The 23477-nt window shown below is 50.5% G+C and overlaps 9 protein-coding genes across 10 annotated transcripts; 5 read left to right on the top strand and 4 right to left on the bottom strand.

Annotated features, from left to right (window-relative positions):
* Positions 1–486: 486 nt before the first annotated feature.
* PV10_03202 (uncharacterized protein) lies at positions 487–1071 on the bottom strand (the record flags this gene model as incomplete). The annotated part of the gene is made up of 1 exon (XM_016367621.1): positions 487–1071. One exon carries the CDS (start codon positions 1069–1071, stop codon positions 487–489), a length of 585 nt encoding a protein of 194 aa, XP_016227139.1.
* A 1161-nt stretch (positions 1072–2232) lies between these two features.
* PV10_03201 (uncharacterized protein) lies at positions 2233–4157 on the bottom strand (the record flags this gene model as incomplete). Its single annotated transcript, XM_016367620.1, has 5 exons — positions 2233–2418; positions 2474–3460; positions 3512–3957; positions 4010–4081; positions 4133–4157. 5 exons carry the CDS (start codon positions 4155–4157, stop codon positions 2233–2235), a joined length of 1716 nt encoding a protein of 571 aa, XP_016227138.1.
* Positions 4158–4594: 437 nt separating this feature from the next.
* On the top strand, positions 4595–8348 carry PV10_03199 (uncharacterized protein). The gene is made up of 2 exons (XM_016367618.1): positions 4595–5002; positions 5063–8348. Exons 1-2 carry the CDS (start codon positions 4827–4829, stop codon positions 6366–6368), a joined length of 1482 nt encoding a protein of 493 aa, XP_016227136.1. The 5' UTR covers positions 4595–4826; the 3' UTR covers positions 6369–8348.
* Positions 6729–8252, bottom strand: PV10_03200 (uncharacterized protein; the record flags this gene model as incomplete). Its single annotated transcript, XM_016367619.1, has 1 exon — positions 6729–8252. The coding sequence occupies one exon, from the start codon at positions 8250–8252 to the stop codon at positions 6729–6731; it is 1524 nt and encodes a 507-aa protein (XP_016227137.1).
* An 869-nt stretch (positions 8349–9217) lies between the features above and the next one.
* Positions 9218–10930, top strand: PV10_03198 (uncharacterized protein). The gene has a single exon (XM_016367617.1). It carries the CDS (start codon positions 9635–9637, stop codon positions 10760–10762), a length of 1128 nt encoding a protein of 375 aa, XP_016227135.1. The 5' UTR covers positions 9218–9634; the 3' UTR covers positions 10763–10930.
* Positions 10931–11244: 314 nt separating this feature from the next.
* PV10_03197 lies at positions 11245–14371 on the top strand. 2 transcript variants are annotated; one of them, XM_016367616.1, is made up of 3 exons: positions 11245–11719; positions 11770–13414; positions 13466–14371. In XM_016367616.1, exons 1-3 carry the CDS (start codon positions 11471–11473, stop codon positions 13900–13902), a joined length of 2331 nt encoding a protein of 776 aa, XP_016227134.1. In that variant the 5' UTR covers positions 11245–11470; the 3' UTR covers positions 13903–14371. The 2 variants fall into 2 exon arrangements, with proteins under 2 accessions (XP_016227134.1, XP_016227133.1); XM_016367615.1 differs by having other exon boundaries at positions 11770–14371.
* A 41-nt stretch (positions 14372–14412) lies between these two features.
* PV10_03196 (choline-sulfatase) lies at positions 14413–16492 on the bottom strand. Its single transcript, XM_016367614.1, has one exon. It carries the CDS (start codon positions 16386–16388, stop codon positions 14679–14681), a length of 1710 nt encoding a protein of 569 aa, XP_016227132.1. The 5' UTR covers positions 16389–16492; the 3' UTR covers positions 14413–14678.
* Positions 16493–18080: 1588 nt separating this feature from the next.
* On the top strand, positions 18081–19480 carry PV10_03195 (uncharacterized protein). Its single transcript, XM_016367613.1, has one exon. The coding sequence runs from the start codon at positions 18363–18365 to the stop codon at positions 19212–19214; it is 852 nt and encodes a 283-aa protein (XP_016227131.1). The 5' UTR covers positions 18081–18362; the 3' UTR covers positions 19215–19480.
* Positions 19481–20001: 521 nt separating this feature from the next.
* On the top strand, positions 20002–21915 carry PV10_03194 (uncharacterized protein; the record flags this gene model as incomplete). Its single annotated transcript, XM_016367612.1, has 8 exons — positions 20002–20015; positions 20064–20179; positions 20237–20259; positions 20329–20346; positions 20439–20754; positions 20803–21566; positions 21617–21813; positions 21864–21915. 8 exons carry the CDS (start codon positions 20002–20004, stop codon positions 21913–21915), a joined length of 1500 nt encoding a protein of 499 aa, XP_016227130.1.
* Positions 21916–23477: the final 1562 nt, after the last annotated feature.

The raw sequence follows: 23477 nt of genomic DNA, 5'->3' as shown, positions 1-23477 counted from the left end.
CCTGAAGAAGAACAGGAAAGGTAGAGTTGGCCCGAAATTCCAATCTAGATCAAACTAAGAATGGCAGAGGTAATACGAATCCCAACCCAGAGAAAAACAAGAATGTTAGAGTTGACGCGAATTCCAGCCTCAAGAATAACAAGATTGGTATAGTTGACACGAAGAGCAACCTGAAGAAGAACAACGACCTCAGAGTTGGCACGAATCCCAATCTAAATAGAAACAAGAATGAGAAATGTCGTGAAAACGAATTTATTAAACATTACTTTGTGCTGCCTCTGTTGCACGTGACTCGTCCTTTCTATGTAACGCCTTGAATGTCTAAAAACAGTGAACAGTGAAGACCTTTCCATCCCCTAGGCCCTCACCCTACCCAGGCCTTCACCAAACTCGCCTCCCTTGGTCATTATCCGTACTCTGAACATTCAATCATGGCATGTCATCATCTTTGCAAAGCACAGCATTCTTCTTTTCTTGTCTCTGGACCTAGGTCAGCTCGCTTGCCGTTCTTGCCGTCGAAGGCGGCGCATACGCCGCCTTAGCCCGTTCCACCTGTTTCATGAACCAGATAACGACTGTCTGGTTGGTGACCAAGCCACAAGCGATTCCAAATGCGATAAAAACACCCATAGTGATGTACACTACCACCGATCCTTGAGTAGGATGCACACCGCCTTCGTCGTCATCGCCAGTAGAATCTTCGTCTTCCGAAGTTGGGTTAGGCAGCATAGAGGTCGACGCGGCGGGGGTAGAGGTCAACACCGACATCGTCATGGCAATGGATGCCGAAGGCGTCAATGTGAAGGTCGGTGGGTCCGCGGTGGTGAAGACAGTGGTAAGTGTGGGTCCAAATGGTAGGCTTGTCATCGCGGCTGGAGAGGATGCTGAGGACGGATCCATGGCAATTGGGAGGACAGCACGCGTATTGTCGCAAAGATTGGCTCCGTAGTGGGCACACTGAACCAACTGATCTGAAACAGTGATTGTAGCGATGGCCGATGCGAAAAGTGTCTCTGGAGTCGACAGCGACACCTTTGTACTGCACGGTAGGACTAGGACGCGAGAATCCATAGTGTTGATTGTGGTAGCGATCTCTCTTTGAGTGAGAAGTCGGCTAAATATCAATACCAGTCTCGCGAGATTGTTGTCTTAGCTAAAGCGAACCTTCTGGTGTAGGGACGATCACTTGGCCCTCGCGGTGACAAGTAGAGGGAGACCAAAGTGTGGACGTTTGTCTGTTGAGCAAGAAAGCGAGTGTCCAATCTCTCGGGTGAGAGGGGAGACGAAGGCCTGGAGCTCTGAGATAGAGATAGGGCGTGTCGATCTTAATGAAAGTGGGTGACAGTCACAGCCCGTGAGATCGTGAAAGATCCGTGATCGCGGCCTGGTGATTTTGATTAGGAGAGTCTCTGGTTGTCGACGCAAGGGACTGTTTGATTGTGTGATCGGCCAGGCGTTGGGAAGAAAGAGAGGAAGGAACAACAGTGAGGAGGAAGCGCGGGTGAAGAAAATCTTGCTTGTGGGTTGACAAATGAACAACTTCTGGAGTAGCAGGAGAGCAATGTATCAGGGACCTCGCTTGCTGGCTTCAATAGCTGTTGTTAGTTCGTCACAATTCTGTCGTGCCATCAAGGTAGTCTCAGTGGTTGGAATCTTCGAGGTCAATTGTGTGAGAAGAAGATGAAAAAGAAGGGGACCATAATAGCGCTAGCACACAGAAAGATCAGATGCACAAGACGTGGTTATCAGCATCATGAACAATGATCACATACTAACCAACAACGTGAAAGCCGCTAGTGATGAGCAGTGAAGTGAAATTCAGCATCAGGTACCGCAATAGGCAGATTTGCCGGATTGAAGACTGGAATTAGATCTGTGCGAGTGGCTGGTAAAGATATCAGATCGATGGTGAAATGAGGGCAAGGTGATAAAACGTGCGACAAGCCAAGAGTATTCAGGCTCCAGGCTTCACCACACACATGAAAGCAGAGAAGGAGGAAAGAACAGGAGCAAGAACCTCAAGCCGCAGCAGAGACGCTGGCAGATTATCTTGATATGCACTCTTTCCTATTGTTCAAGCCTTCACCGTGGCTCCTAACCATTCCAGAAAGATCATGAAAAAGCTCCTTACAGTCAGGAGCTCCGTAAAAAGTTGTCTGGTTGCCTTGCAAGTCTTTTGACAAGCTTTAATAACATGGAGGGATGGAGAAGATATTGAGGCCTCCTTCAACTCTAGGCATCTTGTTCAAGGGCAACATCGGTTGCGGACGCAGCAGGCTGGTCACCGGGTTCGTTCGATGCGTCTGTCGACGAACCTCCCAAGCCCGCGGGTTCTCGTGGAGCTGGTAATGAAGCTTTAGAGATGGCCTCCTCCTCGGCGTCCATCTGAAGTAAAAATGTTTCCCACAGCTCAATCAGCTAGATGCAATGAATCAGTGTTAATTCGTCTCGAAGACTCATGCCAGCAACTCACCTCCTTCTGCGCTTCTACTGCGCCCTCCAAAAATGTTTCGACTCCGCTTTTGAAATCCTCTACCTTCTCGCGCTCAAAACGTTCGAGCTCTCCTCGCATCAGTCGACCCATGTCCTCGAATAAGAGTCGAGCTTGATGTGCCTTTTTCTCCGCGTCACTAACGCCGGCGCCAACTTCATTCAACTTGTCTTGTTGACTCTTGCCTTGTCGCATAAGTTTATCGTGGGTACTTCTTCGTTTAGCCAATTCGCTCTCTGCCGCGTGCCACGCGTGGAACGCCTTCTGCCGCTGCGCAAATGCCTGCTTAACGCTGCCAATCAATCGGATGTATTCGTCGATGGTGATGCCCAAGGTCAGAATGTCTTGCTGAGCTTGTCTCTCATAGAGCTCCCGTATCCGCACTTGCACATCGGACAAGCTTTGTAACGGTCCGGAGAAGAAAGGGGACAGCTCCACATGGGCCAAACTGCTCAACGACGCTGCAAAATCTCCCGCGGCGTCAGCAAGCCCCTTTCGTTGCGCCACAACCGTATCAATGGCCTTCATCAACGATTTGAGCTGGTTTTCTAGAGCATCCAAATAGATCTTCCGGTCATGAAACCAATCATCATGCTCGACAAATTTCCCACTCGACCCGCCGACGTTGATACCAAAAGAGCTGAAAACCCCCTTGCTCTGTCCTAGATCAGGTTCGCGATTTTCCTTGTTCTTGATGTCAAGGTTGAATGCCTCGCTCTCGAGGAAAATCTTGAGGTCGGCGTCATGGTGCAAGATAGGGTGTCCAGCAATTTTATTCAGCATCCTTTCCAAAGCTTGCCGTCTTGACTCCACAAAATTGGTATCGAAGCGACCGACAGCCTGCTTTTCCGGCGGCGGTGGAACCACCACGCCGGGGTTGTTATTATGTAAGGAATTGTATAGCCATAGGAAGTCTCGGTATCTTCTGGAAACGGCGAATTCGGGTACTTTGTAGGCCTTGGATGATGTCTTTTAAACAGGTCAGCACATGTACTATTGCAGCCTCCCCCACCCTCTTACCTTTGTCCGCACCTGGTAGACGATATGACTGCTAGTCAAATCGCCAACCTTGTGAGGGTCGCCGACATAGATTTCAAATGTCGGTTTGGCTGCCTGCTCAACGCTGACACTGGGTTGTGTTTGTCGCGATGCTGCGCCAGCTTGCGGTTGTACAGGAGGAGGACCTTTTGCTCGGCCGACTGGCAGAACAGACTCTCCGTAATCAGATGGGGGATACCCTGGAGTAACTGGCTTTGCCCCTCTTGTATTGACCTCTTTCTTCGGCGGTGTCGGTGCCTGGTCTGTCGATGCGGAAGACTCGGGAATCGGATCTGCACCGAGGGGGCCTAGAGGGTCGAGGGCATCATCGACGGCTTCCAGCCTCGTGGGTTGCACTTCGATCCTCCGCGCAGGTTGCTTCCTAGAAGCCCGAGAGCCGCCGGGGGTGGATTTCGAGGGTGCGGGACCTGGCAAAACCATGAGAACAATTCGCCTGTCACAACTCGAATGATAACATACTGCTTTGATTGTCCGAACTGGGAGTGGCGCCCGATTCTCGAGGAGCGTCCGACTGGGACTGCGATGGGACATCTGAGGCATATTGGTCAACATCTGGTGACAGTTATGGACGAATGATCTTACCACCCCATGGGGAGTCCAAATCCATCCTTGCGGCAGAGGGCAGGATTGAGTGAGGTTGGACAGACTGATGTCGACTTTGAGGAGAATCGAGTAGCCTTGGAGACAGAGTTCAGGCAGGTGTTAATTAAGTGTACCAGATAAGATCAAACAGCATTCAATGCCAATGCGGAGGAGCAGGGTCCCTAGGTATGGCCGGGTGCCTTGACTGTTGTGGTGGTGAGCCTGGCTGCCAGGCCGCGACTACGCAGTACAAGGACATATACGGAGTACTCACGGTAGTACGTCGTGCACGTGAGTCCACGTGGTTGCGCTATTTGTTTTGTTTGTTCGACGTACCCTTGGCGATATGGAATACGGTGGAGTTTAAAGTGGTTCAATAGCGGAATCGCGCCCTATGAAGGACAAAAGGCGCAATCATGAACTGGAATGATAGGGAAATATCAGGATCGGTATTAGCTAAAAAGAAATAGCACTTGCTGACAAAAGATCATTCAACATAAGTGCCTAGTGGACACAGAGGATTCATTATATATCTAGATCCATATACACTGAGGAGACTCTTCTTGGCCACTTTAACATCGGCTTTTATAATCCCAAAATCCAAAAGTCTCCACATCGCTCACACTACAACCTCCATCTTGGAGTTTTGTCGATTCTGCTGACTACATCCACAATGATACACATCTAGACCACGATGGACGAAACAGTACCTCTCCTCCGAGACGAAAGCCTTGAACACCCTCCAGACTCGAGGAAGGATAGTAATGCTGTCGATTTCGATTCCCGCGGGGATCTGGATAATCCTCGAGAGTGGCCAAACGCTTACAAGTGGTCAATCGTCACTTTACTCGCCTTCACGTCGTTCACAGTGTACGTAACATTCGTCTCTTTTTCTACTCGAGGACAGTCCAATTAACATTGTCTCTGCAGTACGTTCACATGTATATCAGTCGTCCCCATCGCTACTCGAATTGTAGCGGATCTGAGCGACGGCGACTCCGGAAATCAAAAGACGGCCAGTGTTCTTCTTGTTACTATCTGGGAATTGGGTGAAGCTGCTGGTCCGCTTCTAATCGCCCCATTTTCAGAGATTTTCGGCCGTTATGCTGTCATCAATGTGTGCAATGTCCTATTCACGTCAGCCACGATCCTGGCAGCACTCTGCCAAAACGCCACCCTGTTTATTTTTGCCAGAGTTCTTACAGGTGTGGCCGTTGCCTCGAATGTATTGAATCCCGCCATTATCGGAGATCTTTTCGTTGCCGAACAGCGGGGAACTGCCATGAGTCTGATCGTGCTGGCTCCCATCATGGGTGGCGCCATTGGACCAGCCATCGCTGGAGCGATCGCGGAAACCCTCGGATGGAGATCAGTGATGTGGATGAGTGTCGCACTGTCTGGACTGGCTGAAGTCCTCTTCCTGACCTTCTTCCGAGAAACCTATCCCGTCACCATCCTGGCCCGAAGAACGGCTAGATTGCGAAAGGAGACTGGCAATCTAGACCTGCATTCGGTCTTGGATACACAGGAGGGTTCCGAGGTCGCTAAGTTCTGGAACGCAATTGCTCGACCGGTCCTGGTTCTCTTCAACTCTGGTGTGCTGCAAGTCTTGTCATTGTTCAGCTCTTTGCTGTTCACTTACTTTTACACCATCAACACATGTCTGCCGGACATCCTTCAAGAGCGATATGGCCTAACTCCGGCCCAGACAGGGTCCATTTTTGTCTTTTTCAGCGTGGGCTCTGCACCTAGCATCCTATTGCTAAATCGAGCACTGGATAGAGTTTACATTTGGCTGCGCACTCGCCACAAGGGAGTCGGCCAGCCAGAGTATCGACTACCATTTACGATCGTTGGCGGGTTTGCTATCCCATTCGTTGTTCTGGCCTATGGGTGGGCATCGGAAGAAGAGCTCCCCTTGCCATTCCTCGTCTTGACCATCGCTCTCCTGGGATCAGTCATGATGCTCGGCATGCTTCCAGTCTTCGCGTACGTGGTCGATGCTTTCCACCTGTACTCGGCATCCGCGATGACGGCTATCATTGTCACACGGTGTCTGATGGGCACCTTCCTTCCGTTGGCAACTCAGCCACTAGTCGACAGATTTGGGTACGGTTGGGCTTTTACGATCTTCGCGGCAATGAGCATGGCTGTTGCGCCAATACCACTTCTTGTCTACCGTTACGGTGCTGCGTGGCGCCAGAGGTCGGTCTATACTCGGGATCACGAAGAATGAGGTCCTCCTCGTACCGTGCTGGATGGCATTTGGCTGGACGATACATGATATGGCAGGGTCAGGTGAAGAGTGCTGCCTTGTGAAACATCTTTCACATATACACATGGTTTGCCAAAAAAGAACCTCCGAAACTGGAATGCCTCAATCACTTGCAGGTAGAAGTCGCCTAGAAAAATTTGGTCTGTTCGGATGTCGCTTACGATCGGATATATTTATTAGAGATCAAGGAGTTGAATTTCTGACACTACGCTGCGGGCGTCATATGGAGAATCTGAAGTTAGTACATGAGATAGAAAAGTCGGGAAGCCAGTCGACTTGCGTGTCTAGCGTTGAAAAATTCCTAATGTTGGTGATACTGTGTCAATATGTGTACCTAAAAGCAGCGGTGCCTTCTATCAAACGGATGCCCTTCTTTGCCCCGCTATTCATGTACCAAAACCAGATGGTGCAAAGCAGAACCACTCCAATCATGACAAGATGACTACCAATACTGATCCAGATTGCGGTGAGATACTTTGGAGCCTCATTCTGTCTGACAATGTAACTCCCCGCAACGCCACCCAGACTATTGCAAGCAGAAACCGCGGCAGCAACGGTGGCACGTTTCCAGTGACCAACGATGTTGTTGGCTTGGTAGGCGTTCAGCGCAGCCCAATTGGAAACATAGGCTCCCGTGGCAAGAAAAGTGCCAACGTAGCGGACGGCGACCTGGGTGGAGAAGCCTAACATGACAAAACCGGCGATCAGAGTCGCGGCGTTGAATATGATGATGGGCGAGCGTAGACGGTAGTGGTCGGAAACATATGAAGTAATAAGAGCGGGAATCACGGCGTAATAGTAAGGTGGCGAGGATAGGAGAATGGCGCGGTTGCTTGTGAACCCCATACCTGATTGGAGAATGATTGGGAGAAAGTAGGACAGGGCGGTTGAAACGAGATTCAGAAGAAAGAAAAGGGTGCTGAAAGCGTAGAGTTTAGGGTCGAGAAAGGGAAGCATGATTGCTTTTAATTTGAAAGGTTCTGGCTTGCTGCCGTCACGGCGGTCATTGTTAATGCGAGAAATGGCGAGCGTTTTTTCTTCCAGAGTGATGAAACGGAAGGAATGTTCTGCCTGGTCGGGAAAGTCGACCATCCAGAAATAGGTGAGAATGCCCAAAGTTATGGTGATGCTACCCTGGACTAGATACATCCACTGCCAACCTCGGAGCCCCTGGCGATGGTCAAGTTGGTTGAGGGCGTAGTTGATGATTGATCCTGTGGCCACAATGGTGACTTCGGCTGACTGGAGAAGTGCGAAACGGAGCTGCTGTTCCTTGCGAGTATACCAAGTTGAGACAAGATATGACAGCCCAGGAAATATGCCTGACATGGAAATTCCGAGGAGGACTCGGAGAGCAATCATTTGTCGCCAGGAGGTAATGGCAGCAGTGCATATGGTGATGATACCAAACACGCAGGTGACGGTGGCGAAGAAGATTCGAGGACCGACGACACGCATTGTGACGGTCATGGGTAGTTGGAAACATACTGAGGCGATCGTGAAGATGAATATAGAGACTGAATAGCGGTCTCCGTGCAAATCGAGGTCGGAGGGCATGCTTGTAACAGCGGCGGAAGAAATAATACCACTGTCGAGGAGATTCAGGCTGCACAATATGCCAGCGATGGTGCACAGGCGGACATCAACCTTGCGTACTAGGCGTCGTTCAATCTCTTGCATTGTGATGGCCTCAGGACCGTCGCCCGGGATCACGGCGACGATCTCGGTTGCCTCAGAGTCATCCTCGTCTGACATCGGATTCGACCTTGATTCTTGATGCTGTTCTCTGTGACTTGAATCTGCGATGCCGTGCTGAATGAAGGCACTCACTGTCGAGCGACCCATTTTGTTTTAGGGCTGCCAGTGAGCTTGATTCAACATAAGTCTAGGCGGGAGAATAGTTGACGGATATCATATATGAATGGCATGGAGCGGTGAGGTTGGAGTGGGAGGCCGGGTGGGCATGTCTCGATATAACCTGTTGGGTGACACACTGGCAGCTTTGACCATTCACACGCCTGTATACTTGACCTGACAGCGAGTTTGCCTCGAGAGTTGTCCAGTAGACCCAATTTCTGCGATGATGTACTACTTAGATGGCCCTTGTCTCGATGTCGGTGAGCAGGAACGACTGGTGTTTACGATGTCTCGAAAGAGAAGGTTATGGCGAGGCGGGGAAGAGCCCGAGGGGCCCGAGGGCCTAATAAAAGGCCCGGGGCGGGTGCAGCTGATCTTGAAGTGAGCAGATTGTACCTACAGTATAAGCACATTAATTATTATTGCAAAGCCCGAGGGGCCTTGATACTTTAAAAGTTAAGGTAGGTAGGTAGGTAATAATGACGTATTTAGGCGGTGGTTTCAGCAAGCTGAACTCTGCCTAAGCCTGTAATCCGTATGTACCTAGTAATCTAGGCGCTTAGGCATGCTCATTATGTTGTTGCAGTGCCACGCAGATCGAGGCATGCAAATGTCTCTTTCCAATCTTGCCGGTTGATCAACCCAAAAAGCCCGGACGGACACCGATGGCTCTCATCTGGGACGGGTTTTTGCTCCGTGGCTTCGCGCGGAGTGTGTACCTAGCGCGCCTAGCATTGGCATCTGGCTGTACCTATCCTGCCTATGACGAAAGGCTTATTTCACTATTATTCCGTGAGGAATGCTCCAACTTGCGGGCAGGTTGGTAGCGGGCGCCTGAAGCTCGGCCAATAACAGATCGCAGCCTGTCATGCCCGTTGTGAGATCTCGGCCTCGACCTGTCCAAAGCCGATCGGTCGAATGGAGATTTAATTGTCTCCCACGGGAGAAACAGGATTAGACGAGGCTCAGCACATGGTTTGCACCAACATTTACACACACCTCACTAGAGGATGGGACTCCCTACAGGCTCCGTTTCTGTGCAAGGTCCATATGTCGAGTCCTTGGACTTCTGTTGACTTCATGTGAAGCCCCCATTCCTTCAAAACACACCTGGTTTGAATCATTGTCCTTGTCTGCGTTCTCCATTGGCTCTCGCCCTTTCACGTTCACACTCGCCTCACCTGTGCTGACGAGTCCAGCGTGTTTTCATGTTTTCTGTGTCAATTTAATAATCCCAACAGCTCGATATTGCGAGCAGAGCGTTGTATTTACCTGCATGCGACATCGGCAATCACATCACGGACGGACTAGGTGGTACGACCAGAGACTGAGATCGACATCACGGCCGTGCTGTGTCTCGCAGAGCCACCATGGTTGAGTTGATCCCTCCCCCAGATCCTCTATCACTACTTCCTCCTTTACTCGCATGTCTCCCTACTTCCTTCGCATCTCCAAGGCCGCCACCGGCTCTCCTGCCCCTCTTGTCACCGATCCTAAGGCAGCGTCTGAACCTGAACACTTCGGGGGCTTCTCGAGACAACTGGTCTCCTCTGTTGACATGGGATGTCGAAAAGGGAGACGCACTGAAGGACACCATTGAGAATACCGTTTTTGAACCACATCCCGCATCAGGAGAGATTGAAGTGGGCGAGGTAGCACCCATCACATACAAGAGATTCGACGAAGAGACATTGAAAGCCCAGGTATCCCTTCAAGACTGGCCCTTTACCGTGCTGTACCTTTGGTGCACGGGAGGCGAGGACGGCAATGGATGGAGGGTCAGCGAGCTTTTCCCTTTTAGCCACGAACTACAGAGTGATAGCACATGGTCACGATCGATTTCTGAGGCTAACGAAAGCTCACGAGCAAGACTTGTGGACGAGGCTATCAGAGACGCGGATAGAGCGAGTGCGGCACAGACGGCAGCACGCAGGAATCTGGGAGTCCAGCAGACAACCGATGAAGATGACTATTGGGCCATGTACGACAAGTCTGAAGGCAGAACACCTGCCCGGCAAGGCTCGATCGAGCCGACTGGACAGACTGCCGCTTCCGAGGACGACTATTACAATCGTTATGGCAGTGTCCAACCCGCAGTTGATGCACATGATCCCGACGAGGACGTACAAGGTGCCACCGAGTCGAGTCTGAACGGCAACGCCCTTGAGAGCTTCCTCTCGCGGCAACTCGAGACCCAGGGAGGCCTTCATGGTGCAGCATATCCTAGCGGCCTGGACAGACACGACCCAGAAGATTATGTGCAGGTCAATCAACCTATACCATCGTCTCCGTCCTCAAGGGGTTCAGACACGATCGCTCGTCTCGAAGAACACGCTGAGCGACTGGGAGCCTCTGATATTGGAATCCGACAGCATATTGGAAGCACCGTCAAAAGCATGTATCGCTTGGCCAAAAGTGCTGGGATGGAGCGAGACGAATTCGAGCGACTTGTCCAGCGGGAATTGGAAACCCTGAGTATTTATGATAGAAATGACTGAGGGGGCCGCTGGCAACGGTGGTAGGCGACCTGGAAAGGGGTCGAGGTCTGTTGAACAGAATTGATGTATTGCGTCCAAATGTGGCCTGAAGTGACCCGTGGAAGCCATCTGGTTTACCTACTGAATTAAATAGTTTTGCTGTTTATCCAACACCGAGGCATTTAATGATCTCTATTCCAGTATGTGGTATGTGAGAAAAGATGTGAGTGAGAAGGGGGCTTCCAAAGGGGGGCGAGTGCCTTTTGCGGGGTCATTTGCCCACCCCCAAAATTATCGCCTCCCTCCAGGTCATACCAGCAAGGCTTTCACCCGTACTGTCCTCCATAGGTTTCTACTCGTAGGAGGAGTTACGAGGCACGGAGGCTAAGGGAGGGAGGCCATGCCTAAACAGGTAATGACAGCAGTGGGTTGTCGCGTCCCTGAATAGCGACAGTCAGGACACGTTCACACATGCGTCCTTGCTCTGCTCTGTAAAAAGTCGTTGTCAGGACGCAGCGCAGCCTGCCTCCGAAAAGTCATCCTTCCCTTTGTCAAACCTACCATTTGTACCTTTACTTCAAGGTTCTTTTCTCTTCTTCAACCCTCATTTATTTCCAACACCTCTTCAACCTTATAGCACCCAGAACACACCTCAGTGACTGGCCACACTCTCGGATTGAGGTCGACTGCGCAGCCCAGTCTTGTTCCCCTCTCCTGCGTCTGCTCACCATGTCTACCCCCAACTCATCCCTCCGCCAACGGCCGGGCAAGGAAAAGTCCAAGGGCCTTGCTAATGGCTCCAAATCCTCAGACGAATTCTTGGACATCAAGTATCGACAAATCCAGGAGGAACAGGCTCCAAAAGACTTGGATTACAAGATTGCCCTTGCTGTCATCACCATTCTCGCCTTCGTCACCAGGTTCATTGGCATTAGCCATCCTGACGAGGTGGTCTTTGACGAAGTACACTTTGGAAAGGTATGCTTGACATCCTCGCCCCTTCACATCACCCATTCTCATCTGTCTAGTTTGCTTCGTATTACCTGCAACGTACCTACTTCTTCGATGTCCACCCTCCTTTCGGCAAGCTGCTCTTTGCCTTTATCGGCTGGGTCGTCGGCTATGATGGCCACTTCCTCTTCGACAATATCGGCGAGTCATATATCGCTAACAACGTCGACTATGTTGCTTTTCGCTCCGTCCCGGCCTTCCTCGGCGCACTCACCGTCGTCGTGGTGTACATGATCATGTGGGAATCAGGCTACTCCTTGCCCGCCTGCATTTTGGCCTCGGGCTTGATCCTATTTGACAACTCTCACGTTGGCCAAACTCGCTTGATCCTGCTTGACGCTACTCTGGTCTTTTTCATGTCTTTGAGTGTATACTCCTACATCAGGTTCTATAAGCAGCGACATGAACCCTTTGGACGCAAATGGTGGAAGTGGTTGCTGTTGACCGGCTTCAATATGAGCTGTGTCATCTCAACCAAGTACGTTGGTACCTTTATATTTGTCACCATCGGCTGGGCCGTCCTCATTGACCTGTGGGACTTGCTCAACGTCGATCGCAAAGGTGGTGCCATTGACCTGGTTACCTTCGGCAAACACTTTGCTGCTCGCGCCGTTGGCCTGATCATCATCCCCTTTTTCTTCTACCTCTTCTGGTTCCAGGTACACTTTGCAGTCTTGACTCGTTCAGGTCCCGGAGACGACTTCATGACCCCCGAGTTCCAGGAAACTCTGAGCGATAACCTCATGCATCAAGCCTCTATTGATATTCTTTATGGCGACAACATTGTTCTACGTCACAAGGATACAAAGACCTATCTCCATAGTCACCCCGACAAATATCCTCTCAGATATGATGATGGCCGTATCTCAAGCCAAGGTCAACAGGTCACGGGCTATCCTTTCAACGACACCAACAATGAATGGCAGATTCTTCCCAACACTCCGCTCCCTGACGAGACAGTATTCGGGACTCCCGTCAAAAACGGCGACGTGGTCAAACTTCGACATGTTGTCACCAATACCATGCTCCTGACTCATGACGTTGCCTCGCCAGGGTTTCCCACAAACCAAGAGTTTACCACCGTCTCCATCGATGATGCTGCGGCCCGTCGGCACAATGACACTCTGTTTGAGATCAAACTCGAACAAGGAAAGAAGGCGGCGCCATTCAAGTCCAAGTCGGGCCAGTTCAAGTTGATTCACTTTCCAAGCAAGGTGGCCATGTGGACCCACACCTCTCCCCTTCCAGAATGGGCGTTCAAGCAAGCCGAGATCAACGGAAACAAGAATTCACAACAGTCAAGCAACATCTGGTATGTTGACGACATCCCCAGCATTCCTGCAGATTCGCCTCGTCTGCACAAAGAGGCCAAGAAGATCAAGACGCTTCCGTTCCTGGTCAAGTACTTTGAGCTTCAACGCGCCATGTTCTTTCATAACAATGCCTTGACCGCCAGTCACCCGTACGCCTCACAGCCTTTCGAGTGGCCCTTCTTGCTTCGCGGAGTGAGCTTCTGGACCCAAGAAAGCACGAAACAGCAAATCTACTTCCTGGGGAACCCTATTGGATATTGGATCACCTCCGCTCTTCTCGCCGTTCTTGCCGGTGTTCTGGGGGCGGATCAATTGAGCCTGAGACGTGGAGTTGATGCTCTAGACCGCCGTAAGTTGATCTTTCACCCAGACAACCCTCTTACTAATTTTCTTTTGCTAGGAACTCGCTCGCGGTTGTACAACAGCACTGGCTTCTTCTTTATCTGCTGGGCAGCACACTATTTCCCCTTCTATTTGATGGGTCGTCAGCTTTTCTTGCATCATTACCTTCCGGCACATCTTGCCTCGTGCCTCGTCACTGGTGCTCTTGTCGAATTCATTTTCAGCGTGGATCCTCAGCTTGACGAGGAAACAGCCGCCTCGATCAATGCAAAGAAGGACAAAGCAGCGAGCAAATTGCCTGAGAAGGCAAGACGAGCCTTCCATAAAGGCAAGGGCAGTCTCCTCGGCACCTGGATCGCCACGATTGTCATTCTCAGCGTCGTCTTGTACGGGTTTTATTTCTTTTCCCCTCTGACTTACGGCTGGCCGGGTCTTACCCCTCAACAAGTCAACGCCAGGAAATGGCTCTTCTACGAGCTGCACTTCGCCAAATGAGTAGCGAAAGCAGCGATTATGCAACGCTGCATGCATGTGACAGACGTGCATGCAGTGCGCCAAGCGTCCATTTCGACAGTTCTGACATTCAAGGCGGCGGCAAATGGACAAATTTTCCAGAAGCGGCCATGCTATCGGATGTTGGTTGGCAAACGCTGGCGTGCATGTGGCCTTATCATAGGTGATCTCAGATTATGCAAGGCTTGACGTGCGGTAATCACATCACTATTATGGAGAAGAGGAAATTGCGGGGGAAAAATAACCTCTGGATTGTATCTCCCGATTTAGCGATATGTTGCAACTTGGGTGGCGATCAAGTTGAAGATGGTCAGACCCTGATGACTCGATTGTCAGACATCAGGCGGAGACCATGGGAAAATGTAGTGCGTGTTATCTGTTTGTATAAAAGTGAATCATGACTCATTTTAGAGACTAGTGTCAAGACCGTGAACAGAAAAATGGAATGCACCACTCGCTGACTTGCAAGATGATCAACGTCTGAGGAAAGGTGAGACGGTCATCTCGCAACCACCATCGTCTCCTGGAGGATGTGGCTTCGAGGACCGAATCATTGAATATTCTCCTGGTTTTTGCTATTTTCTAAACCTGCTAAATGAGAAACTCCAGAACGCCGTCGCTGTAAACCAGTGAGTTTAAAACCATAGTCATCCTTACATTAACGATAGGCAAAGCCATGGGCCAGGCCAGAGTCAACGGCGGCGTGCAATAATTTGGCAAAAATGAAAGAGAAAACAGAAGTTGATGCATGCTGCTGCTCAACGAAAGTGCACGGGATCAGTCGCAATTTCAGCGAGATGAGGAGGCTGGCGGATCGCCAGCTGTGCTTTGTTGTTGACCATAAATTGGGTAGGAACGGTGGAATGGACCGGGTACCTAGCCTTGCGCTCGAGTTCATCCAAGGGCATGGTGCTTCGAATATACTTCTCGCGGCCATCTTCAAGACCTTTCCAGTCCCAGCTTTCGAAGCGACCTTTGGTCAGGGCGGACCAGACCAGGCGGCGACGACGTTGCTGGGCCAAGACATCGGCCGTGATGGCTTTGAAATCCCATTTGGCGTTGGCTTCAGCCTCGAAAGCTTTGAAGACCGACTGGATTGCGGGATCGGTGCTCGAAGTGAGGTTGGTGATTTCCAAAGGATCATTGCGAAGATTGAAGAGTTGAGGAGGATCAATCGGGCATGTAATGTACTTCCAATCACCACGTCGAATCATCATCAGCGGGGCAACAGTGCCTTCACCCATGTACTCTGCAAAGACAGTGTCATGGCCACCCATGCCATACAGATGGGGGATGAGGGATTTTCCATCCATGGGTAGGCCAGGCACCAGTTTCGAGCCAATGAGGTCGACAAGTGTGGGCATCAAGTCCAGTGTGGAAACGTTCTGGGACACATGATGAGGGGTGAATTGTTTGGGATGGCTGATCAACATTGGTACTCGGACCGAATTCTCGAAATAAGACATCTTGTACCAGAGGTTGCGTTCGCCCAACATGTCGCCATGATCACCAGAGAAGATAATGATTGTGTTGTCGTCCAAACCACATTTCTTCAGCACCGAGAGAAGCTCTCCAATATTGTCGTCAATGTAACTCACGGCCCCGTAGTACGCACGTCTGGCTCGTTTGATCTGTTCATCGGTGAACTGATAGTCTTCCAGATCGCAGACATGTTGGAGTCGCTTGCTGTGAGGGTCTTGGTCCTCTTTGTTGATGTTGACTTGGGGCAGGTCAATTTCAACATCCTCATAGCGATCCCAATACTTGTCTTCAATGGCATATGGATCATGTGGATGTGTGAATGAGACGGTCAAGGCAAAGGGACGACGGTCGTCACCGGATCTGGCATAGTCATAGATGTACTGTTTGGATTTGTACAAAACTTCCTCGTCATAATCGAGTTGATTGGTGCGCACGCAGGGACCTGCCTGCAGGATGGAGCTGCTGTTGTGATACCATTCCAGTCTGCGGTCTGGATCGTCCCAGTTGACGGCCCAGCCGTAGTCTCCGGGATAAATATCTGCGGTCAGACGGTTCTCGTAACCATGTAGCTGATCTCCGATAAAGTGCATTTTCCCGGCAAGGGTCGTCTCGTAGCCGGCGGCTCTAAGGTAATGTGCATAGGTCGGAGTGTCGGAGCTGATGGAAGAGGCATTGTCATATGACCCAATTTTGGAGGGCAGCTGGCCAGAGATAAGGCACATGCGCGAGGGCGCGCAAAGTGGGGAGTTGCAGTAGGCCGAATCAAATACGACTGACCGCTCTGCCAAACTGTCTAGATTGGGCGTCTTGATTCGCGAATTTGGGTTATGCATTTTGAGCAACGGTGCAGCCAGCTGATCCGCCATGATAAAAAGAATATTTGGTTTTTGAGGAAAGAGCGGCGTTGAGAAGTCATTGCTCTGTCCGTCCAAGCCATTGGGCGGCGAGATGGGAGGAGAGGCAGGGTAAGGATCGTAGGAACCCATTTTCGAGGTGGTGGTGCAGGGGATTTGTCTGGAGTGAGATCAATAATAAACAAACTGTTTGAGAGGAAACGATGTTAACTCTCAATTGTCTTTCACAACGGCTTGACAGAAAGGGAGATTTGGTCAAGTTGATGGTGGGATAAGGGGAAGGTCATATAATGTGGGAAGCAAAGTAAAAAAAGGGAAACGTGGGAATGGCACTGGCACGGGCGTTGATAGTGACCGGGGATGGTGGCACTGTCAGACTGGAACCAAGGCAATCTTTGACTCATCTTAGGTTGAGCCCATCAATGGGAAATGCAGGCAGGCTCAATTTTACTGATCATGGTAAAGCGTATGTGGGGCAAGGTTGGTCAGTTGATATGGAGAGTCGTAGTGGTGAATGATAAAAGGCCAGAGGACGAGAACAGGTGTTGGTATGTGCCCGACAAGGGAAAAATGGCAGAATGGCAAGAGGGGCGCAAGGGTCCATGGCAGAATCCTTCCCCGACACGGACTTTTGGACAATGCCGCATCACTCGCAGCCATCATGTCCGTCATCTGTGGGTTTTGCGGAGAGATGGCAGGATAGAAGAAGCGAAAGGTTCGAGGTTCGAGGGGGATGGTGATCCGATATTACGTGTAGAGTTTCAAATAGGGACTCTGAAGTCCCATCCGAAGAGATTCGTCATGTTAAAGGACAGTTTACGAATGGTTGTTTCCAGGCTGGCAACAATCACAACATTTGATGTGGCGAGCACGCCATTGCTTACTAGATACGAAGGCGGTGAGACGGCGGTGCCTAAGCGTACTCCGTAGGCGAGAACATGTCATTCCGAAACCCTACCACGGACTCTCGGGGCTAAAAAAGTCACCCCTGACCCCTGTCGAGATCCCCTCGTGCCTATCTGAAGACTCCACTCTAGCCTCGATAGGCGTGTTAGGGCAAGGCTCTCCGATCAGTTGGGGTCCCTGCAGAATTCTCAGTCCCCGAGTGGACAGAAGAAGCACCTATGCATGCCCCATACGAGGTACGCATTGCGCTTGGCCTGCGAGGCTTTGCGGTTCCCTGCACAAGGTAAGGCCAAGTCCCAGGCACCAAACCTTTGGCCAATTATGCCTTCTCCTGCTGATGATGCCATCGATTTGTATCCCACAATTTAGCTCTGGATCTTCTCAGTGCTACTGTAATTCTGCCTATAGCGTACAGTCGACACATCTGGACTGCAGTATGTTCGCATACGCATGCATATTTAGTTGAACTCATCATCTCGTTGTCGATCACAGCTTTTCGTCAGTAGCATGCATGAAGATGGTCTCCACGAAATGCCCAGCCCTGTCGACCAAATGCAAGGCCCCGATCTAGTGACTAACAATTTGCTTTGCTCAACTATCATTTAGGTATGACTTAGGTAATCACCATTGCGTCTCGACTCTCGTAGAATGGTGCGGAGACTAAGGTACTCTATGTAGGTACTTGTCTCGCACCCAAAAAGGCTCCGGGGTCTCGACTTTCCTTCTGCGAACCACAATGCCGGGCTCACACAGCTCACACCTCTTCACATAGGATAACTGTCTTCTATGCGACATCACAGACGTGGGGTTGAAGTGGCACCATGTTTTGCACCTGGTGATATTGGCGACACCCTTCAAGAGATCTGAGTTCATGTGATTCACTAGGCCCAATACATACTAGTCAGGTCCCCCAACCCTCCCCCCAGTGTTCCATCACCATCGGCCTTTTGTGAGCTTTGAACCTTGAGTTGAATACCCCGACTTTCAGCACAAGCTATCAAAAACCAGCGACTCAGTCTGCGCCAATCAAGGCCTATACATGCGACTTTCATGCTACGGCCACATATCGAAGCGACCTCTGATTTAACTTGAGGGCCTTCGATCTCTTGTATTGACCCTTTGGCGAAAGCCTGCTCCTGTTCTTCCCTACCCACGCCAGCAAGATTATTCTCCTTCAAGCCGACCGATGTCGCAAACACCATGGCGGACTCGGAAGAAACCCTACACATTGCTGATTCGGGCGAGCCTGATGTGGACATGGAAGGTGGAGATGAGCCTGTAGATGTCGAGGACGACACACCACATGCTGGCGCAGCCGCAGAACCTGAACATGCCTCCGACTCCAACTCAGTCAACCCTCAAACAATTTTCCTCGATTACCTACAATCTCCAATCGTCCGCATCATCGTCGGAACCGACGACACAGAGACCACCCTGACGGCCCACAGAGCCATTCTTGAGCAGTCCCCTTGGATCAAAGAATCATTATCCAGTCAATCAGATGACAATCTTGTGCTCAATCTCCCTGACGAAACCCTAGACGCCGTGGGCTGCTTTTTGCAGTATCAATACACGGGTGAATACTTTCCCAGACGACTCCCCAATATTCCAGACGGTCTTGAGCCCGATCCTTCTATTCCTGCCGTCGATGACACGGGCGATCAACTACTTAAACACGCTCGTGTCTACACATTGGCAGAGAAGCTGCAACTGCCCGAACTCAAGGTCCTGGCACATTCCAAGATCCATCGCATCAATTCCACTGCGGTGGGCGAGATCGCCTATGCTCGGTTCGTCTACGGCAACACCCCTGCACATGACACCATCATTCGCAAACCGGTTGCGGCCTTCTGGGCTACGCGATCTCATGTGTTACGGCATGAAGCTGAAGATGAATTCAAGTCAATGTGTTTGGAATTCCCTCAATTTGGTTTCGACGTTTTGAGCCTGGTATTGGATCAGCGAGAGAAGAGGGCCAGGGAAAGGGAAGAAGAGGGCACCCCTGGAGGAACCAAGGGCAGAAAAAGGATGCGACCAAGCGTCAATGTATGAGTGAGGGTTGTGAGCTGGCAGTAGTACACCCTTGGCCGTTTCTTCGAGTCCATTTTCGCTATGACATCGAAGCGATCGAGGCAGGCATTTTTGTAGTACCTTGTAAGACTAAAGTTGGCACAGATCACCAGAGGACATCATCAGATGGGAGGAAACGGTGTTTCGTCAAAAGTCGGGGTTTGCCATTGGGTCAGGAAATGCTCCAGGTTCAAAGGCGATATTTGGTGTACATAGACATAGCATCGATGTAATCTGAGTAATTTCGGCTATGTTAATTTATGTATACTCTCACGTAAGCCACCCAACGCAAAAGGCACCTTGATAAGTCCATGAATGCTGCTGCATAGGGTGTGTCGAGGGATCTGATATGACATCCTTTACTCCAGATTCCAGATGATGCATCCACACGAACTCTTCGCGGGGAATCGGAAGCAGGAGCGGGTCAGACTCGGCCCAAGCAACAAACACGTGACTCATACGTCGAAGCTTCATCTGTCCTCGGTTGCGCATCCATCATCAGATGCAAAGCGCCAGTCAAAAAGGGTTGCCCTGTTGCCTCCTGTATACACCCAGTGCATTCATATCCTTAGTCGATGTCCATGTTCAACCTCTGGATGTTGCGACCGACAAACCACCCCATCATTACCTAGACCTCTCCACTCCGCCTTCCCATCTATGAACTGGCTGCGATCGAATTGCATATCGACCGCATCGCCCACGCACCGCCTACGCACTACTGATCACCGCCTCGTTCGACTGCCAGCCACGGCTTCTGGTTGTCATTGCAATGCCTCAAGACATGTCAGAACCCCAATTTGAGCCCGAGTACCCAACCAACTCTTCATCTAGGAACACCGACGCGCGCACTTCCATTTCAGCCGACCCCTCATCTCCCACCAGCTCGCGCAATCCAGCCCAATCCTCCACTTCTGAGCAGCCAAAGAAGAAGCGCAAAGTGAATCATGGTGACTCTAGCCCGCTCCCCTTTACCACATGCTCCCTACTGACTGTGTTTTCCCAAGCCTGCGTCTATTGTCGGCGATCCGTAAGTTTATTCGACCCAGTCAGCAATAGCGAAGCAAGATGGCTAACACATTCGATCGGGGATACACAGCATATGACTTGCGATTCTGTACGACTTCCTCATCTACCCCCAGTGCACCCCCTTGATTTCAACAGACTGTTTTTGGCTAACCCAAGCCCTCGATTGGGGCCATGTCTCAGGATCGACCCTGTAAAAGATGTATTAAGAGAAATATTGGACACCTGTGTCATGATGAACCAAGAGAAGGACATGGTCATCAGAAAAAGACCAAACCTGAATCCGATGCCGCCGCCACAGAAGAATCCTCCCCACAAGCCGAAGAATACGCCACAGCAGCACCGACTTTGGGCCCTCCAGCTCTTGTGGACGAAACCGGTCATGACCTGCTACAGACTGACAACCTTCATCTGAAACATTCTCCAGATGCCCCTATGGCAGTCGCCACCACCACGGCGCCAGGTCAAAATGCGGCCATGAATGGTAATACACACAATCGTAAGAACACCGCCAATCTTTCTGTCTCAGTCACCCTAACCAGGCTAGAATTTGGATATAACGAACACTGGCGAGGCATGCAGGGCATGCACGCTTTTCATCCAAACTACATGTTCAATGCAAACGAAGTAACGGATGAATATAATCTGCTCAACGACTTCCTCAGTACCAGTCTCTTTGAAGAAACCGGAATGTATTCCACCGATGAGTTCCGTGGGCCTTTCAACGACCCCTCATTTATGAATGCCGTCGCTGAATCAACGTTGCCTATGCCAGCACACGACAATCTGACGAACCCGAATCAGTCCGCCAATTTGCAGCCAAACCAGACTAATGTCGCCCAAGCTGCTCTCATATCTCGGCCATCTAGTGTCAAGCCTGTCTCTGACAAGGCGCGAGAGAAGTACTATATGATGGCAGCAGATCCCACTGGTGCAGAGCCTCCCGAGGAGCGCATGCAAAAACTGCTCAAAGCAAAATACGATGCCGGAATGCTACGGCCGTTCAATTATGTTAATGGATATGCGCGGCTTAACAAGTACATGGAAAAGAACATGAAACACTCCTCCCGGCACAAGATCCTTATGCAGTTGGACCAATTCCGTCCCAAGTTCAGGGAAAGGATGCAGAGTTTGACCGATATCGAGCTTGTCTTGGTGGAAATGTGGTTCGAAAGAAGCTTGATGGAATATGATAGAATCTTCGCCAGCATGGCCATCCCGGCCTGCTGTTGGAGGCGTACGGGTGAGATATTCAGAGGCAACAAGGAGATGGCACAGTTGATCCATGTGCCAATCGAGTCTCTGCGTGATGTATGTTTGTTGTCCATCTTGCCACGATGTTTATACTAACCTCTACTCAGGGCAAATTAGCCATTCACGAGATTATAGTGGAAGACCAACTGGTCAGCTACTGGGAGAAGTTCTGTGCCATCTGCTTTGACCAGCAGCAAAAGGCTATGCTCACAAGCTGCACTTTGCGTTGTCCACTCCCCAACTCTGAGGTGGCGGAAATTCCATGTTGCTTTTCCTTCACCATCCGCAGAGACAACCACAACATGTGAGCGTGCATGTACTAGATTCTGAACGTCCCTTGACTGACCTTCCCAGACCCTCTTTGATCGTGGGCAATTTTCTGCCTATGAGCCCAGCAAAAGTATGACGAGAGCAAAAGTACATAACCAACTTAGATAATGGCGCATGAGTATATGGAAGATGTCTGTTGTGAATTGTGGTCATTCTCGCCCCTGAGTCCGCGTTCGTGGGTGCCTTCCAAAGTCAGGGAAGCCACTCGCTCTTTCCTCCAAAGTTGCAACTTCCGGTCGATATATGAGTCCAGATTGAATCTCGCACGTCAGCCATCTTCCTCAACCCCTTTACACGTCAGTGTAATCATTGTGTGCTCCCTGTGACATCGTGTGGCGGCTTCTGATGTCGCAGCAACAACCCTCATTCAAAGCACTGTCGATTCTCGGTATGGCCAGTATTCATTTCAGAGTCGTCTGACTAATTGGCGCAGGCTTCGCACATCGCCTTCTGCTACACCTGAAACATGGCCAGCCCAGCAGCAACTGCCTTGATGAAGCTCCACTCTATATGGATGCCCTGCCTCTCTCGCGAAGTGACCTTTCACCGCAGGAATGTCTTGACTTTGACAGGGTTGCTGTTTCACTCTGGAATACATGTTGCAAACTGTGCAGACCGGGAACATTTCATGAAAATTCTGTGACATTTGCCTACGGTAGGTCGGCTATGAATGCTCCCAAACAAGATGTTGACCTCTACAACAGCAAGAGCTTTGTCTTGTTTGCTTCTCGAGAGTGTGGCGGGATTCGAGAGGGAAGGCAAGTCTAACTACACCGCATTGATGTGAGAAGACGTTTCTCTTATAAGACAAGGCCAGGAAAGAACGTTCAAAATCGCCATCAAAGCTGCGAAATGTTGTTTGGGTACGTCCACTTCGCTATACATTGCTGCTCTCACTCATCTTGCTAGATCTGGGTCTTTACGCCCTCGGGACCAAAATTGTGGAACTATTGGCCTCGAAGCACAACTTCCTGACAAAAATCCCAAACTGCTCTCAGACCAACACCAATGATCTCCTGCGTAGGCAATATCTACTGCTTCGTATTGCTTTGGTATGGTCTGAGAACTGGTGTGACGTTCAACACTACTGATAACTCAGGCATGGAAGACAGAACGGTTAGACCTTGCAGGCCATTTTCTCACAAAGCTTGACCAAGTTCCGGGACACTGCCAGATTGACGCTGGCTTAGACCTTTGCTATGGCATAGGCATTCAACAGCTTGGGTGTGGCAGTATCGCTCTCGCTAAACAATGGCTGAAAAAGGCCTCAACCATTTGCGATACCCTCGAAAGCTCGAACATGACCCCAGAATCGATAGCTTCACATATGAATGTTAAGCATGCTTACGGTTCGGAATACCATACCTTATTTCCATGAGAGCCACTCTTATCTCGAGCCAGTTAGGTCATTACTCGCGGACAACGACCCCGATACCATTGTCGAGGCGGTTACGACTGCCGAGTCTCTACGCAGTGTTGGTACAGTATCCCTTACCTGCTACAGACGTTGACGCTCTCCTCTGCAGATCTCTTGTAACAGTCTTGCTGTCATGCTTCTGCAGATAGACGTCTATTCTCGTGATCTAAATACCTATGTGAAAGCATACTACGCTGGTATGGAGCCCTTACCAGACATAT

Source organism: Exophiala mesophila (assembly GCF_000836275.1).
Source record: "Exophiala mesophila strain CBS 40295 unplaced genomic scaffold supercont1.2, whole genome shotgun sequence".
Lineage (NCBI taxonomy): Eukaryota > Fungi > Ascomycota > Eurotiomycetes > Chaetothyriales > Herpotrichiellaceae > Exophiala > Exophiala mesophila.
Note: the sequence above shows the minus strand (reverse complement) of the source record. Positions and strands in the feature narration are given on the sequence as shown.

Bases quoted from the DNA above. Each gene is read 5' to 3' on its own strand.
- PV10_03199 (XM_016367618.1), top strand. From the start codon at position 4,827: ATGGACGAAACAGTACCTCTCCTCCGAGACGAAAGCCTTGAACACCCT. The intron at 5,003-5,062 runs GTACGTAACATT...TTGTCTCTGCAG, and splicing joins GCCTTCACGTCGTTCACAGT to TACGTTCACATGTATATCAG.
- PV10_03198 (XM_016367617.1), top strand. From the start codon at position 9,635: ATGGTTGAGTTGATCCCTCCCCCAGATCCTCTATCACTACTTCCTCCT.
- PV10_03197 (XM_016367615.1), top strand. From the start codon at position 11,471: ATGTCTACCCCCAACTCATCCCTCCGCCAACGGCCGGGCAAGGAAAAG. The intron at 11,720-11,769 runs GTATGCTTGACA...TCATCTGTCTAG, and splicing joins ACGAAGTACACTTTGGAAAG to TTTGCTTCGTATTACCTGCA.
- PV10_03196 (XM_016367614.1), bottom strand. From the start codon at position 16,388: ATGGGTTCCTACGATCCTTACCCTGCCTCTCCTCCCATCTCGCCGCCC.
- PV10_03195 (XM_016367613.1), top strand. From the start codon at position 18,363: ATGGCGGACTCGGAAGAAACCCTACACATTGCTGATTCGGGCGAGCCT.